The 13,818-nt window shown below is 32.4% G+C and overlaps 1 protein-coding gene across 2 annotated transcripts in view; it reads left to right on the top strand.

The window, feature by feature from the left end:
* The first annotated feature begins 10,394 nt into the window (after positions 1 to 10,394).
* Positions 10,395 to 13,818, top strand: part of LOC125063128 (microtubule-associated protein futsch) — a 40,033-nt gene continuing 36,609 nt past the window's right edge. Inside the window, exon 1 of one of the 2 annotated variants that reach the window (XM_047669356.1) lies at positions 10,395 to 10,680. In XM_047669356.1, coding sequence (XP_047525312.1) covers positions 10,631 to 10,680 — 50 coding nt within the window. In that variant the 5' untranslated portion in view covers positions 10,395 to 10,630. The remainder of the gene's footprint in view (positions 10,681 to 13,818) is intronic. The other variant, XM_047669357.1, reaches the window with a different exon arrangement.

Genomic DNA, 13,818 nt, shown 5'->3' with positions numbered 1-13,818 from the left:
TGATGGGTAATTGTGGTAACAATCTATATTGTCGATACTGAAAGATCGGCGGTCATGACATATAACAATGTAGGAAACGCAAGTTCAATAACCGTCCCCGGTTCTAGCAGCAAATCAGGCAATCTAAACGAGTGAATTTTAAAGATCAACCTGAACAAGGAACAGGTAAAGATAAAAGGGACGGACAAGAAACTTTAAACGAATAAGACGAAATGCTAAAGACGACTCCACACAATTATTATTTCCAACTTTTAGGGACCACTCGGGTAACCAGCCCCAAGGAAAATGTCATAAAGCACAACGTCATTAAAGTTACATACTTTAATACAATACAAGTAAAAAAAAATCTATTTTGTGATTTACCAAACTCACCATTACACACTAAAGAGCAATAGTTAATTAAGGACACAAATCCGCGACCTATTCCGCGCCGCGTTTTAGAACATTGGCATGTAAACAATTGTCATACATATATATAGATGTATTACTTTACAGTTAATGGCGTAAAAGTATGGAGACGGTGTGGCAAAAAATTGTATCGAACAGCAAGTCAGCCATACGGCACTCGGCTCTATACGGGAAAACTTGTCATATCATGGAACTAGTTATGGTTGGGAACAAAAAACCTGGTTACAATGTAAAATTCATCATGAATAATAGTAGAAAGCGGCGTATCATCAACACTTTCGTTGCGCGATTCAAATCTTAGTACCGTTTGACACCTACCACCGCGTAACTGTAACATAAAATGCGCTCCGTTTATTTTGTGACCTCAATAATGGATGACCGCCTTTACCTTTGCCTTGACTAACTTTAAATCAGTAGCACGAACTTTGCGATGGTTCTGTCGAGTCGGCGATTTTGTTAGCTACTCACGAATACTATACGAATGATGTTCGCGCTTCCATTTAGTTACAACTACACCCATGCTCTCAAATTACCAATAGTTTATTGGCGACTGTATGTTTGTTGTTGAACATAGCAGTAGGTACGTATGTTTCTTTAATAAGTCAAGTTAGAATATTGTCCTAAATATTATATTAGTCGGTTAGCTTTAGGGTATATTCAATCATAAAAATAAAAATTAATTATAAAATAACCAGTAACCACACAGTACGCAAAAAAACGCACAGTATTTTTTTACCACGTAGGCATATGCAGTCCATGTGGTCCCATGTGATCCAGCCCTTAAGTTTGCTCAAATCTGTAAACTAAATCGTTATGTATATTATAGGTACTTAAATATCATTAAACTAACCCGATACGAGCCTTTATTAGCCTATGAAACGTATTTATTTAATTAAAAAAATCCACCCTTCAGTTTCAAAATGGCGAAGAAGTATCTGCGTTGACAATTACACAATTTATTTACATTATAAACTTGCATGTGTTTGGAGGAAATCAAAATTGCTTAAGGATTGCATGTTGTCGCAAATACGAAATCAGCCTTGATCCTGACATTATATAGAGCCCAATGTATTGAGGCCGAGCGGCGACCTCGTTCGGCGCTTGCGCAACTCACGGTAAAGTACTGATTCCTACATAAATGAATTGTTACGAAAACTAGCAACTGGTAAGTAAACTTAGGATATTTTGTGTTTAATAGTTTAATTATTACTACGTTTGTGTACTTAAAATCGGTGTTTAATGTTGTGTATTAAATTAGAATTTTATTTGGCGTGAAAAATATAAAACCTTTGTTAAAATACAAACTTATAGGGTAGTAATTAAATTTCATTTACGAAATACAGCGTTGAAATCCTTTTCTAGGCAAACGAACATAGAAATTACGCTTAAACACTTAGGGTCAAACCAATCCATTAAAAAAACTAAGTAATTTATCCATATTCCTAATAGTAATGAAATAATAATAAAAAAACGTGACAAACCATTCTTTATTTATTAAATGCTTATATTAAATACGTTTAAAAACTGACTAAGCGCAGATTTCCAAATCAAGATATTTCGTTATACTTTTAAAAACTGATTTAATAATAATTGTAGCGAACAACCTTTTGAACTTTATACTTGAAATGTCAAACTATTTTGGTGAAAGCTACGCCAACGTGGCGAGGTTTTATTGGAGATCACAATGATTTTATAGGCGCTTATTTAATTCTTTATTAGTCCTCACTCCTTGTGATATTAATAATCTCAATATATTGCTCATTTATCACGCATACAAAATAGCATTTGTATTCAACGGCTTTTCTTACATTGTCATACTTAATATATCTTTAAATATATCATTCTACTGTACGTATGTATGTCACTGACATCCTCTTAAACGGCTGCACCGATTTCAATGAATTTTAAGTCTATTTTAAGTCAGTTTTAGATTCACAAATCAACCCGGCAGATGGCGCTGCATTCGGTACTTTCATACTTTGTTTAATATCCTAATCGCTTGAAATATCATGCAGGACGTCTGTTGGGTCCGCCAGTAAATATAACTTTTAAGGTTTGAATAGTCCTTTGTTTAAATGTTGATATAGCCATTTCCAAACTTTTAGAGTCTTGCTTACTGATGTAAGTTTTAATTAACATAACTTATTTAAAGACCAGAATAAGAAAAGACTTAATTCTGTGACAAATAAGTCCTGGAATTAGGAAAACGGTTTGCAGAAGTAGCAACACAAAGCCTGAGGAACGTTTGGATTATGTTTAATTGAAATCACATTGTAAAAAAGGGCTTAGGTACAAAAAGTCGAAAAACACAAAGCTGGGAAATAGCCCTTCCGCTGTGTAAATTATGTTCCTTTGGTGAAATGTGCCAATGCTAGAGCATAAGAACTATAATATCATTATATGAAATCAGTTTTAAAACTTTAAATCTGATTGTAACATGAATTTTAAATGCTATCCCCAACCCTTTAAAATACATAGTTAATGCATTGTGAGTAGAGGTAAACTGTGAGACGGATAATCGATTCCACTTGACCTAAATACGTCGGGTCAAAGCCACGTCGCCGGCCGAATAACAAGTTGATCTGCAAAACAATAAAGCTCACTTTGAACTGTTTTGTTGCACTTTTTAATTCAAAATTGTTATATGTAGTCGCATAAACTGATTTATTTTTTAAAAACGGAACTATTTTGGGAATTTTCGAAATTCAAATTTAATATTATCGTATTTTATTGAAGATAAATATTTGTACACGGTTTTAAATGCGTCTATGTAGTATTTTCTTACTTTTGCGATATCGTGATAATACTCGTAGGCTATCCAAAAAAAAAACTTAACTGCAGGTTTTTAATTATTTAAACTAGTTTCGTAATCATACACTTTCCTAAAGTTTAAATTGCTTGTCCCAACTAGACGTATTAAAGATTTTTATCTGTGAACTATTGCAACGAATAAACTCCAAAACTATTAAATGACCTGAGAAACTTGGCTGTATATTTCGAAAATATTTCAAATAAATATCCAGGACATTTATCTATTACCGGCGGCTGCTCCATTAAATGCATCACCTAATCGAAAGACAGATTCTTTAGTATAAACTTTACCATTTCAATTTAATTAATTCACATACATAACCAAAATAAATAAATGTATGGCTGCGCGCACGCTAACCCAATTCCGTTCGTATCAGCTTTCACAAACGCAGTGACGCGCCGGTTGCGTCACATCTCACAACTAACGGTAGATGGCGACATTACGTAATTAAATGTTATTAAAGCTCTTAGTTACAGTTGCTAAGACAAGTGCTCCCCTGGTTACATACCTTAGATTTCCTGTGTAGACAAGAACTAGGCTTGAGCAGCGTATAATTAGTGTAATGTTACGTATTAGAACTTTAGTCTGGACGTCAAAAATAACTGAATTTTAACAACGATTTTGTTCACGTATACAAACCACCTAAATTCGAATTAAATATTGAAATTTCGTTCCATTTAGCCGCAAACGGGCGACATCAGTGCTTCTGAATTTAAAAGTCCATCGAAGTTGGGTTTTGATTATGTCATTAGAATTAAGGATGATTCACGGTACACCGTGTCGCGACCGGGCCGGGCCTCGGCCGGGACATGTCCACCGTGCGCCGGCCGGGACAGTGGTTCATGTTACACCGGGCTGTTTGGGTGTACGCACGTACGTGTTTGGACGACTATATCTGTTTTTGTCAAAAAAAAAACAAAAAATTTTTTAACCTCACTAAGATTTGACGTTGACTGCTCTGCGGGTGCCCGGGCGCCTACGTTCATGTTACGACGTGCCAGGGCCGGACCGTGCCGGAGCCGGGAAACAATACCCACCGACATTACAACGCCGTGCCCCGGCCGGGGCACGATAAGGGCACGGCCGAGCAACGGTCAGGCATGAATTACTTCATACAAAAGTATATCATTAATGTTAGACCGTGCCCCGACCGGGGCACGGCGTGAATCATCCTTTAGTTCTTTGAGAGAACTCACTCACGCCACTCATGATTAAACAATTATTGGAAGACTGTAGCGGGTTGAATAGCCAGCTTGGTCGGTTACCTCGGCTAATGTAACTACAATTAAGAAGGTTCTTTTATTATTTGTACCTTCTAATGAGTTCTAGATTCACTTTAGTAATATATAGGTGATACACACTATTATTTTCTCCTTATGAAAGATAAGACTTGCACCATGATTGATCGAAATAAAAATAAGGCACGTGAAAAATTAATTGTAAAACTTTAAAATACATTTATAACATAAATACATATATTTACATAAGATTTAGCGCTAAATCTGACTTCCTAATTAAAAAACGCATGGAATTTTTACATACAGTAGTTGTAAATCGCAGTGCAGTTTTGGCCTGGTGGCTTCTGCCTGCGACTCTCATCCCTGCACCAATGGACTCTCTTTCTATGTGCGCATTTAACGTTCGCTCGACCGGTGAAGGAAACATCGTGAGGTCACCGACTTGCCTTAGACCCGAAAAAGTCGAGGGCTTGCGTCAGGCACAGAAGGCTGATCACCAACTTGCCTATTAGATTAACAGATGATCATGAAACAGATACAGAAATCTGAGGCCCTGACCTAAAAAGGTTGTAACGCCATTGATTTATTTATTTTCTTAGTTATAAGTAGATCACGCTAGTTTCCGTGTTTGAATCTTACCCCAAGCTAGCGTCGTTTAAAATGAGTTAAGGCCATTTAATAGTAAAGTAATTAATTAACCATAAATAGAATAGGTTTCATTGGGTTCATTCCCATAAATTAGCTATCAATTAATCATCGTTCCCCAGACGTCTAGATTTATAGATAACTAATAGACAACTCCTTACAATGTTTGTTCCAATAAAAGCACTTTCAATGTCTCAAAGAACTGTTAGCGATAATCGGCCGTTATAAAACGATTTGCATGCAACAAAAAGTGCGGTGGAAATTTCTCTACGAGTTTTTGCAACGGATCACGGCTACGGCTGGTTTCGCGGTGATTGCGCCTTCAACGTGTGAGAAAGAGAGAGAAAACTCGCCTGATGGCCAGTTCAGACACGTTTAAATTAATTTATTTTATGGGCGCATTCATTTTGGGGGCAATTGTTATTATCATTGTCGAAAGAACCTACAATTATAATAGCCTCAAATTCCGACGTACAAAAAAAAAATTCAAATGAAGTATCGTTTTATTTTCACACAAATAACCTCTTGGTTAATTGTAATGTTTCTTTGCTGACTCTCTTTACTATCAATTCCATTTTTCATAAATTGAAGTTAACACGGCCTCTGCTTTTCGTAGTTATTATATGCTATTTTGTTAGTAATAAACAAAAAATAAAATAATTTATGTCTAGTACAAATTCAATTAATGTTTAAACACGTATTAGCTTACTAATGGTACGATTATTTTTTACTTAGTGCAAACGTGTAGAGTAAACGTTTCGTATTGGGAATAACTCAATTCGTTTCACACATTCTGAGGAGACGCTGTCATTTATATAATTTTTTTATCCATTTTCTATTTCAAAATATCTTTTAGTTTTGTTTCATTCCTTTTGAAATGTAATTAGACTAAGAACTCTACTTAGTATAGTACATTACGTCATTGCATATAGTCTATAGATCTGTTGGGATCGTAAACTTTATTATATTTCCACTTAAAAGCGTTCTTGTAATTTTAAATTAAATTCTAATATTTTTTATAAGATTTGTCTGATAGTGCCTTAAGGTGGAAATGGTTGAATAGCTAGAGCATTCGTGATGCTCAATGTTCACTTACTGTAGTCATTCGACTTTCCTTACTTGCGGTTCGCACAACTTTCCGAGGTATTGTCTACTTAGAACTGGTAACGATGCGTTTCCATATTATATTTTATGGCAATCGGTAAATAGTATAAGGAAAGTACTTAGCTTAACAATGTATTAGCTTAGCCATTCGGCAGAGTTAGCCGAATGGCTATGCGTGCGATTCTTAACCTTGAAGTCCAGCGTTCGTAAACAAAACGGCATGTCAAAAACTAACCGGCTCTAAATCGTACCTAAGTATGTCAAATCTAATACGTTTTTGCCATACGGTAGGACTTACTTAACTATTAATTACTTAGGATGCCATGTGGAACATGGTGTACTGGTTGCAGCTCCTTACAAACATTGTAAAAACAATAAAAAACTTGGCGATTTAAAAGAGTGGCGGAGAGTTTATTGCCAGTTCTTCTCTACCGTTCTACGCCCTAGATTTGAGAACTTGCAATAAATGTTAAATTAGGAGCATTTACCATTTAATAGGTATGTATTACTTTTTACTTTCGATTTGATTTGATTAGTACATAATATGTATGTGTAGTTTATCTAAAAAAAAAAGATAAGGAACTTAATTGTTAAGAAGGATTGGAAGGAAGTTAATTGTTAAATGTAATGGCAATAGAAGATCTGCTGTTGAAGATTATTTGATCGATTGACTGCAATTTACTTACAGGTTTTTTATTCTTTTTGGTAGGAATCAGATCGTTACAATTGAATTTATTAACAAGCTTTCTCTTGTTATTTGTTAATATTGTCGATAAAGTATTTGCTAATTTGACGTAATAATATATATAAATACCCAATACGATGGGTGTTCAATGAAACAAAAATTAATTTTGTTTATTTAAGAAGATGAATGATATTCAGTGGAAATGTTAAATTGAAAAATGATGATAATTTAAAATGCTGGCACTGAACGCGTCTAACACTTTAGAATTTGTGTGTTTGATGACAGTTGATCTAATAGTCTAGTCGACAAGTTGAAAATGGAACAAAATAGAGATACTACTCTCAAAATTATGTGCGATAGCTCATTGGATCCGGAATCACGTCTAGAAAAATGTGCTAAAAGCGTGTATTAGCACATAAAAAATTGCAAAAGTTATAGACAATTAAAGATGAAAAAAAAATGGCATTTAGTTTTTTGACAATATTTAAAAAACTATTAATATTTAAGAAATTTTAAATAAAGATTCTGAAAGAAGAGGAAATTTCCAATAAAAAACTCCTGACTCCCGGAACTCTATCTCCATTATTTATAATGTTAATTTAACGCTGAAAATAGGTCTGCGGGTGACATTTTTAGGATTCGCGCGTGGCGTCAAAAGCGACTACGGCACATTAATTAATTTATTTAAGGTATTGAATATTTTTTTTTAAATTTGAAAAAATTATGGTGTGTTCTGAACACTATAATTAATTTATTCCCGTTGAAAATTTTACTTAAAGTTAATTTTTCAACAAGTTAAATAATTGTTAACTAACGAAATTTTCTCGAACGACCGTCTTAATTGTAAGTGAAAAAAAATGTTTTAATAATGGTCGTAAAAATATTTCGCTTCGTAGAGCCTTTCTTACATACATACTTAACAAGATCGTGCCATAAAAGTTAAAAAAATATTTATACTTTGTTTATAACAATTTTTTTACTTAAACAAAAACTTAAAAATCCATGTAATGTTGTTAAAAAAAAATTTTTTTTTCTAAATCATCATATAATCGTTTTTTTATTAATACAAGATATTTATTGATTTGCAAAAAAAAAAATTCCCGCCATTTGTTGATAATTTTTTTTTAAACAGATTGATTAAATCAATGTTTTTTTAAAAAAAATTTAACACAACTTTATTACATTAAAAATTTTATGATTTTTAAAAAAAAAATTTTTCCTTAATAACAATTTTCAATTGTTTATAATCGTTTTTTTTAATTTTCTATTGTTTAAATAATTAGTTAAGAAATTTTTTTTTTCTAAAAATCATAATTGATAGTCCTCTATAAAGTAACAGAAAAAAAAAATTTTTTTAATCAACAATTCTATTGTTTATTAACTTACCAAGTTGTTATAAACAAATATTCAACTTTCTTTTATTTTTTTTCTAAAACTTCTAAAATTAACAAAAACAACCATATATAACAATGTATAGAAAAAAACTTTTTGAAATTTTTTTGATTATCATGAATATTACTTTTATTTAAAATTAAATTTTTTTTTTCTATACTTTGTTATATATGGTTGTTTTTGTTAATTTTAAAAGTTTTAGAAAAAAAATAAAAGAAAGTTGAATATTTGTTTATAACAACTTGGTAAGTTAATAAACAATAGAATTGTTGATTAAAAAAATTTTTTTTTTCTGTTACTTTATAGAGGACTATCAATTATGATTTTTAGAAAAAAAAAATTTCTTAACTAATTATTTAAACAATAGAAAATTAAAAAAAACGATTATAAACAATTGAAAATTGTTATTAAGGAAAATTTTTTTTTTTTAAATCATAAAATTTTTAATGTAATAAAGTTGTGTTAAATTTTTTTTAAAAAACATTGATTTAATCAATCTGTTTAAAAAAAAATTATCAACAAATGGCGGGAATTTTTTTTTTTGCAAATCAATAAATATCTTGTATTAATAAAAAAACGATTATATGATGATTTAGAAAAAAAAATTTTTTTTTAACAACATTACATGGATTTTTAAGTTTTTGTTTAAGTAAAAAAATTGTTATAAACAAAGTATAAATATTTTTTTAACTTTTATGGCACGATCTTGTTAAGTATGTATGTAAGAAAGGCTCTACGAAGCGAAATATTTTTACGACCATTATTAAAACATTTTTTTTCACTTACAATTAAGACGGTCGTTCGAGAAAATTTCGTTAGTTAACAATTATTTAACTTGTTGAAAAATTAACTTTAAGTAAAATTTTCAACGGGAATAAATTAATTATAGTGTTCAGAACACACCATAATTTTTTCAAATTTAAAAAAAAATATTCAATACCTTAAATAAATTAATTAATGTGCCGTAGTCGCTTTTGACGCCACGCGCGAATCCTAAAAATGTCACCCGCAGACCTATTTTCAGCGTTAAATTAACATTATAAATAATGGAGATAGAGTTCCGGGAGTCAGGAGTTTTTTATTGGAAATTTCCTCTTCTTTCAGAATCTTTATTTAAAATTTCTTAAATATTAATAGTTTATTAAATATTGGCAAAAAACTAAATGCCATTTTTTTTTCATCTTTAATTGTCTATAACTTTTGCAATTTTTTATGTGCTAATACACGCTTTTAGCACATTTTTCTAGACGTGATTCCGGATCCAATGAGCTATCGCACATAATTTTAAGAGTAGTATCTCTATTTTGTTCCATTTTCAACTTGTCGACTAGACTATAAATACTAAATTAACTATTTTAGACATTTAAAATAAAAATACGTGTGAGGTTAGTCAAGATTCATATTTTGATTGTAGGTACTATGGTAACGTAGTGAATATAAATTTTGGTTGGAATCAAAAATTGTCTATACCTAAGCCTGACAGTACATATAACAATAAAGAGTATGTATTCAAATATTTAATCAATTAAACACTACTATCGTGTTAATTAAGTTTTTATTGAAACCAAGAATTTATGTATCTCTTTAAAAATTATTAGGTGCTCTTTAAGTAGGTATTTAACAACCAAACAGGATTATATTATTATGTATTAGACATGCAAGAAGTAGATATCTATAATCACTATATTCATCTGTAGTCGAGTTAAACAACTATGGCCCATGAAGTAGGAAAATTACTGGAAAATCGATTAATACGAGTATGGGTAGGTTATGTGAAAGTGAAGTATAACTCTTTACTGTTATGGTTTGGTGAAACTTACGTTATTTGAAACGAACAATTTAATACAAGTTTAAAGTTAGCTATGTATATGGCATATTTCCTGAGGTGTTGATCATAATATCGACTTCCCCTGGTTTCCAAGGCCCTGATATCATGATTCATGGCAACGAGACAGTAGGATAAACGGTAGCGCTTCGGGTGTTCTCGGATCGATTCGGCCTCATTCGTGCCCCTACTCTGATCACGATTACGCAGCCTTGTCAGAGTGAACGAGACCTCATAGCCCCTTTTCATTATCCAAGAGCCAATCGCGTTGTCGTGAGTCGTCTCATTTTATGGACCAGTCTTGTACGAGACGTCCCAGTGTATGCATGTCAATTTCGCGCAATTCGTGGCGAAACGACTTTCAGTTTTTGCTCTCTTTATTAACTCTGGATTATTTCAAAACTTGGTTATTGTGTTGTGCGTAGTGTGCTCAACTGACGTATAGTGTTGGATCTTTCAGTGCTTGTGACCTAACTGTACTGTCCAGTTCATTGGCGTCGATCCTCGAAATCGCGAGGTGAATGCTGAGAACGGAGCCAGAACGCATACGTGGAAGCAAACCGGACCAGAGGTACTTATTTTTTACTTGAACTGCTGATTGGAATACTTGTCGCGCTCTGAATATAAATTGCGATGAGGTATCCTCGGTGACTCTTGATTGTACCGTTTCCATTGTCTCACCCAGGACCCAATTAAGCTGTTGATTTCGGGTATCTAATATTTTACTGATTCCGAGTACAAGGAAATGGCGAGTTGTTAGTGTTTCAATGTCATTCATTGTACATTATCATGTGGTTAAAACCACCTACGTATGCGGAAGTGGCCAACTTTATAGCTCCTCCGACCTGCACCGACTTCGCTGCCATTCTTTATTTAAGATTATGACGATAATTTTTTCGATTATTAAAAAGATAACGATTCTACCTAGGTGCTTTGTTTAATACGCCATTGCAAAGGATATATTTTAGCACAATTGTTAAGGTAAGTATGTATAGACGACGATTAACCTCTTCTATCTATTAAGTACTAAAAGTGTAACTATTAATTATTATACTATAATAATAAACGAGGTAATTAAGGGGCAGTTAGACACTTTTTATCTTGCGTCTATCTAAACCGTTTTTAATTGCCAATACTATTTATAGATAAGATATTATTATATTCCGAATCAAAAAGGTTTGTCTTTCAAGAAAATACGCAGCTAAACTTCCGTATTATATTATGTGAAGCTAAGCCACAAGAAAATAATACTTATCTAATAACACTGCCTTTAAGCCTTAGTTTAACCCTATACTGACCTCAATATCTTGATTAAAATATTATTAATTTAGTCATATACTTGGTTTTTCCCTACACAATCTGTGTTATAAAGGGAAGGGACCACTGCGGAATTTAAGAATTTCGTAAATAGGCCGCGGCTTAATTTCAACATGTACCTACCTAAATGTCATCATCGATTGACAAATTCGAGTAAGTCGTTTTAAAAGTTTGCAGAACATTTATTTTTTATCTCAAAAAATAAAATGTTATTTAAAACTAAGAACGGTGTTCATCACTTCGAAGAAGTTTAATAACGTGCCGACCAGAATCCGAGATTCGCCGGAAATGATTCATGCATTTCGCAGTTTGGTTTATTATGAAATTCGCTTTCAAAAAAGAAAAAGTTTTATAAATTTAAAAATGTTATTTGTAGAACTAGGATCAGAGGTGAATTCTGAAATTTCCCGAGTGGAAAACTGCGATCCATTGTATTCAATTTGGCAATGGTAAAGAAAGGGCGGCGATAGTGAATGACCGAAATACAGCATAAAAGATAATTTTCCCCGCAGTTAGAGTGATGTCGTCAGCTGATAGGGCAGGGTTAATAACCTCGACTTTGTATCGAAGTCCGCACTTATAAAGGTTGGGGGGTTATCGGACCGATTTTAATACAAAACCTAATCGATCGATACCTAAAAATAATGAGCAAGCAACATTTATGTCACTAACTAGTACTTTATTAAGTTAAGTTATTTTATCTTAAGAATATCTAAAATTTACGCAACAAAACTACGATTTTTTTAAGCCTTGGAGCTATTTTGGAGATATTGGTAACATTGGTAGAACAACTAACAAAGCAATGTGACTTATGATTTGCAGTTGCAAATAGACTCGTACCTACAAACAATTAATCAATTATTCATTTATGAACAAGGGATGGCCTTGAATTAGAGTTATGTCATAGTGTATATGACATATAGAAAATATAATATAGTCTAGGTCCCTAGTAGTTTATTATTTATTATAAATTTATATTATATATTAATAAACTTATACGAATTGGCACTTGTAATACCCTTCTCCATCGTCACGTTCAACCTGTGTTTACGCTGTAATGAAAAGAGACAGGGAGATGCTTTAATATAACAATATAAGACTGATTTATGTTTTAAGAGTAGGTACGAGAGCTAGAATACAGCATATTATTTCACGAAACTGTGATGAATTTTAGTACAGATATTGATGGTAACAATGAAATCAATAGTTAGTGTACGAGATAACTTTTGTCGCTGCATTTATAATGATATTTGATTACTACATACTTTACGCTTGATCTTTCTGTTATTTCTTGTATCAAGGGTGTCGCAAAGGAAACAGTCGTTTGATCGAGGCGTGCATGAGGTCATTCCCACCCCAAGGTTAGTTTAGTAATTGAGAAAGATTGCCATCTTTATGAACGATATTTCTTTGTCGAACACGATAGTTACGACCGATATGATTTATTGGTGTTTTATTCGGTACTTTGCTATCTCCGCTAACTCGGGATTGGGGTGAATTAAACACAGAGTACGGCGAATATTTTAATAAAGTATAGCATACAAGAAAATTTGAATTTGCGAGTATCGGAACGTTTTGCAAAATAATTTTTAAATTCAGAATTATTTTATATTTATACTTTTATTTAACCATGTTATGCTTGTCAAATGTCAAGTTCTTCTAATGAAGGTCATTTAGGCGCGTATATCCTCTTGTTTTTTTTATAAAAAGGTGTAGTCGAATACGTTATCGAGCGACATCTTTTTTATTTTAAACTATAGGTACTAATGTACTTGTCAAAAGATGTTATTAAATATTAAAGTCCTTGTGAATTATTTAAGAAACGGCTTATAAAGAGTAGTTTTCTTGCTAAAATACTCCATCTTATATGACAGTCTTTTACGTAGGATTACACTGTATATTGACATGGCAACTTTACACGTGACCTCATACGAACGAACGAGGAAGTAATATAGGTGTTTTTACGCAAGTTCATTGCGCCCACTTTTTCGCTTTTCACACTGAAGGTAAAAATATCTCTGAATAAGGTTAAACCTTTTTCGCTTATTTGTAATAAAGAAATATTTTGAAACTAACGGAGATGTCCGTTCCGTAGAGTGCTCTGTCTTTTATTTCTACTGTAGCCTTTAGTTAAAAAGATACAATATAAACCGTCTTATCTACTAACTTAAGATACATAACATACCTAATAATGAATTGCAATTTATTATTCCTCCTTTGCTATTAAACGGAAGACAGTACGACTGGCTCGAATGACTAATGACCTCATTTTAATACCATTTTAGCATTAAAGAAGGGTTTAAAATATTCGTTTATTCTTATATAGTTATACAAAAATAAAATATTAGAGCAATCGGGAACTCCATGTGTGTATTACCGGTAAACAGTAGAA

Source organism: Pieris napi, chromosome 3 (assembly GCF_905475465.1).
Source record: "Pieris napi chromosome 3, ilPieNapi1.2, whole genome shotgun sequence".
Lineage (NCBI taxonomy): Eukaryota > Metazoa > Arthropoda > Insecta > Lepidoptera > Pieridae > Pieris > Pieris napi.
This window is presented reverse-complemented; position numbering and strand designations above follow the sequence as displayed.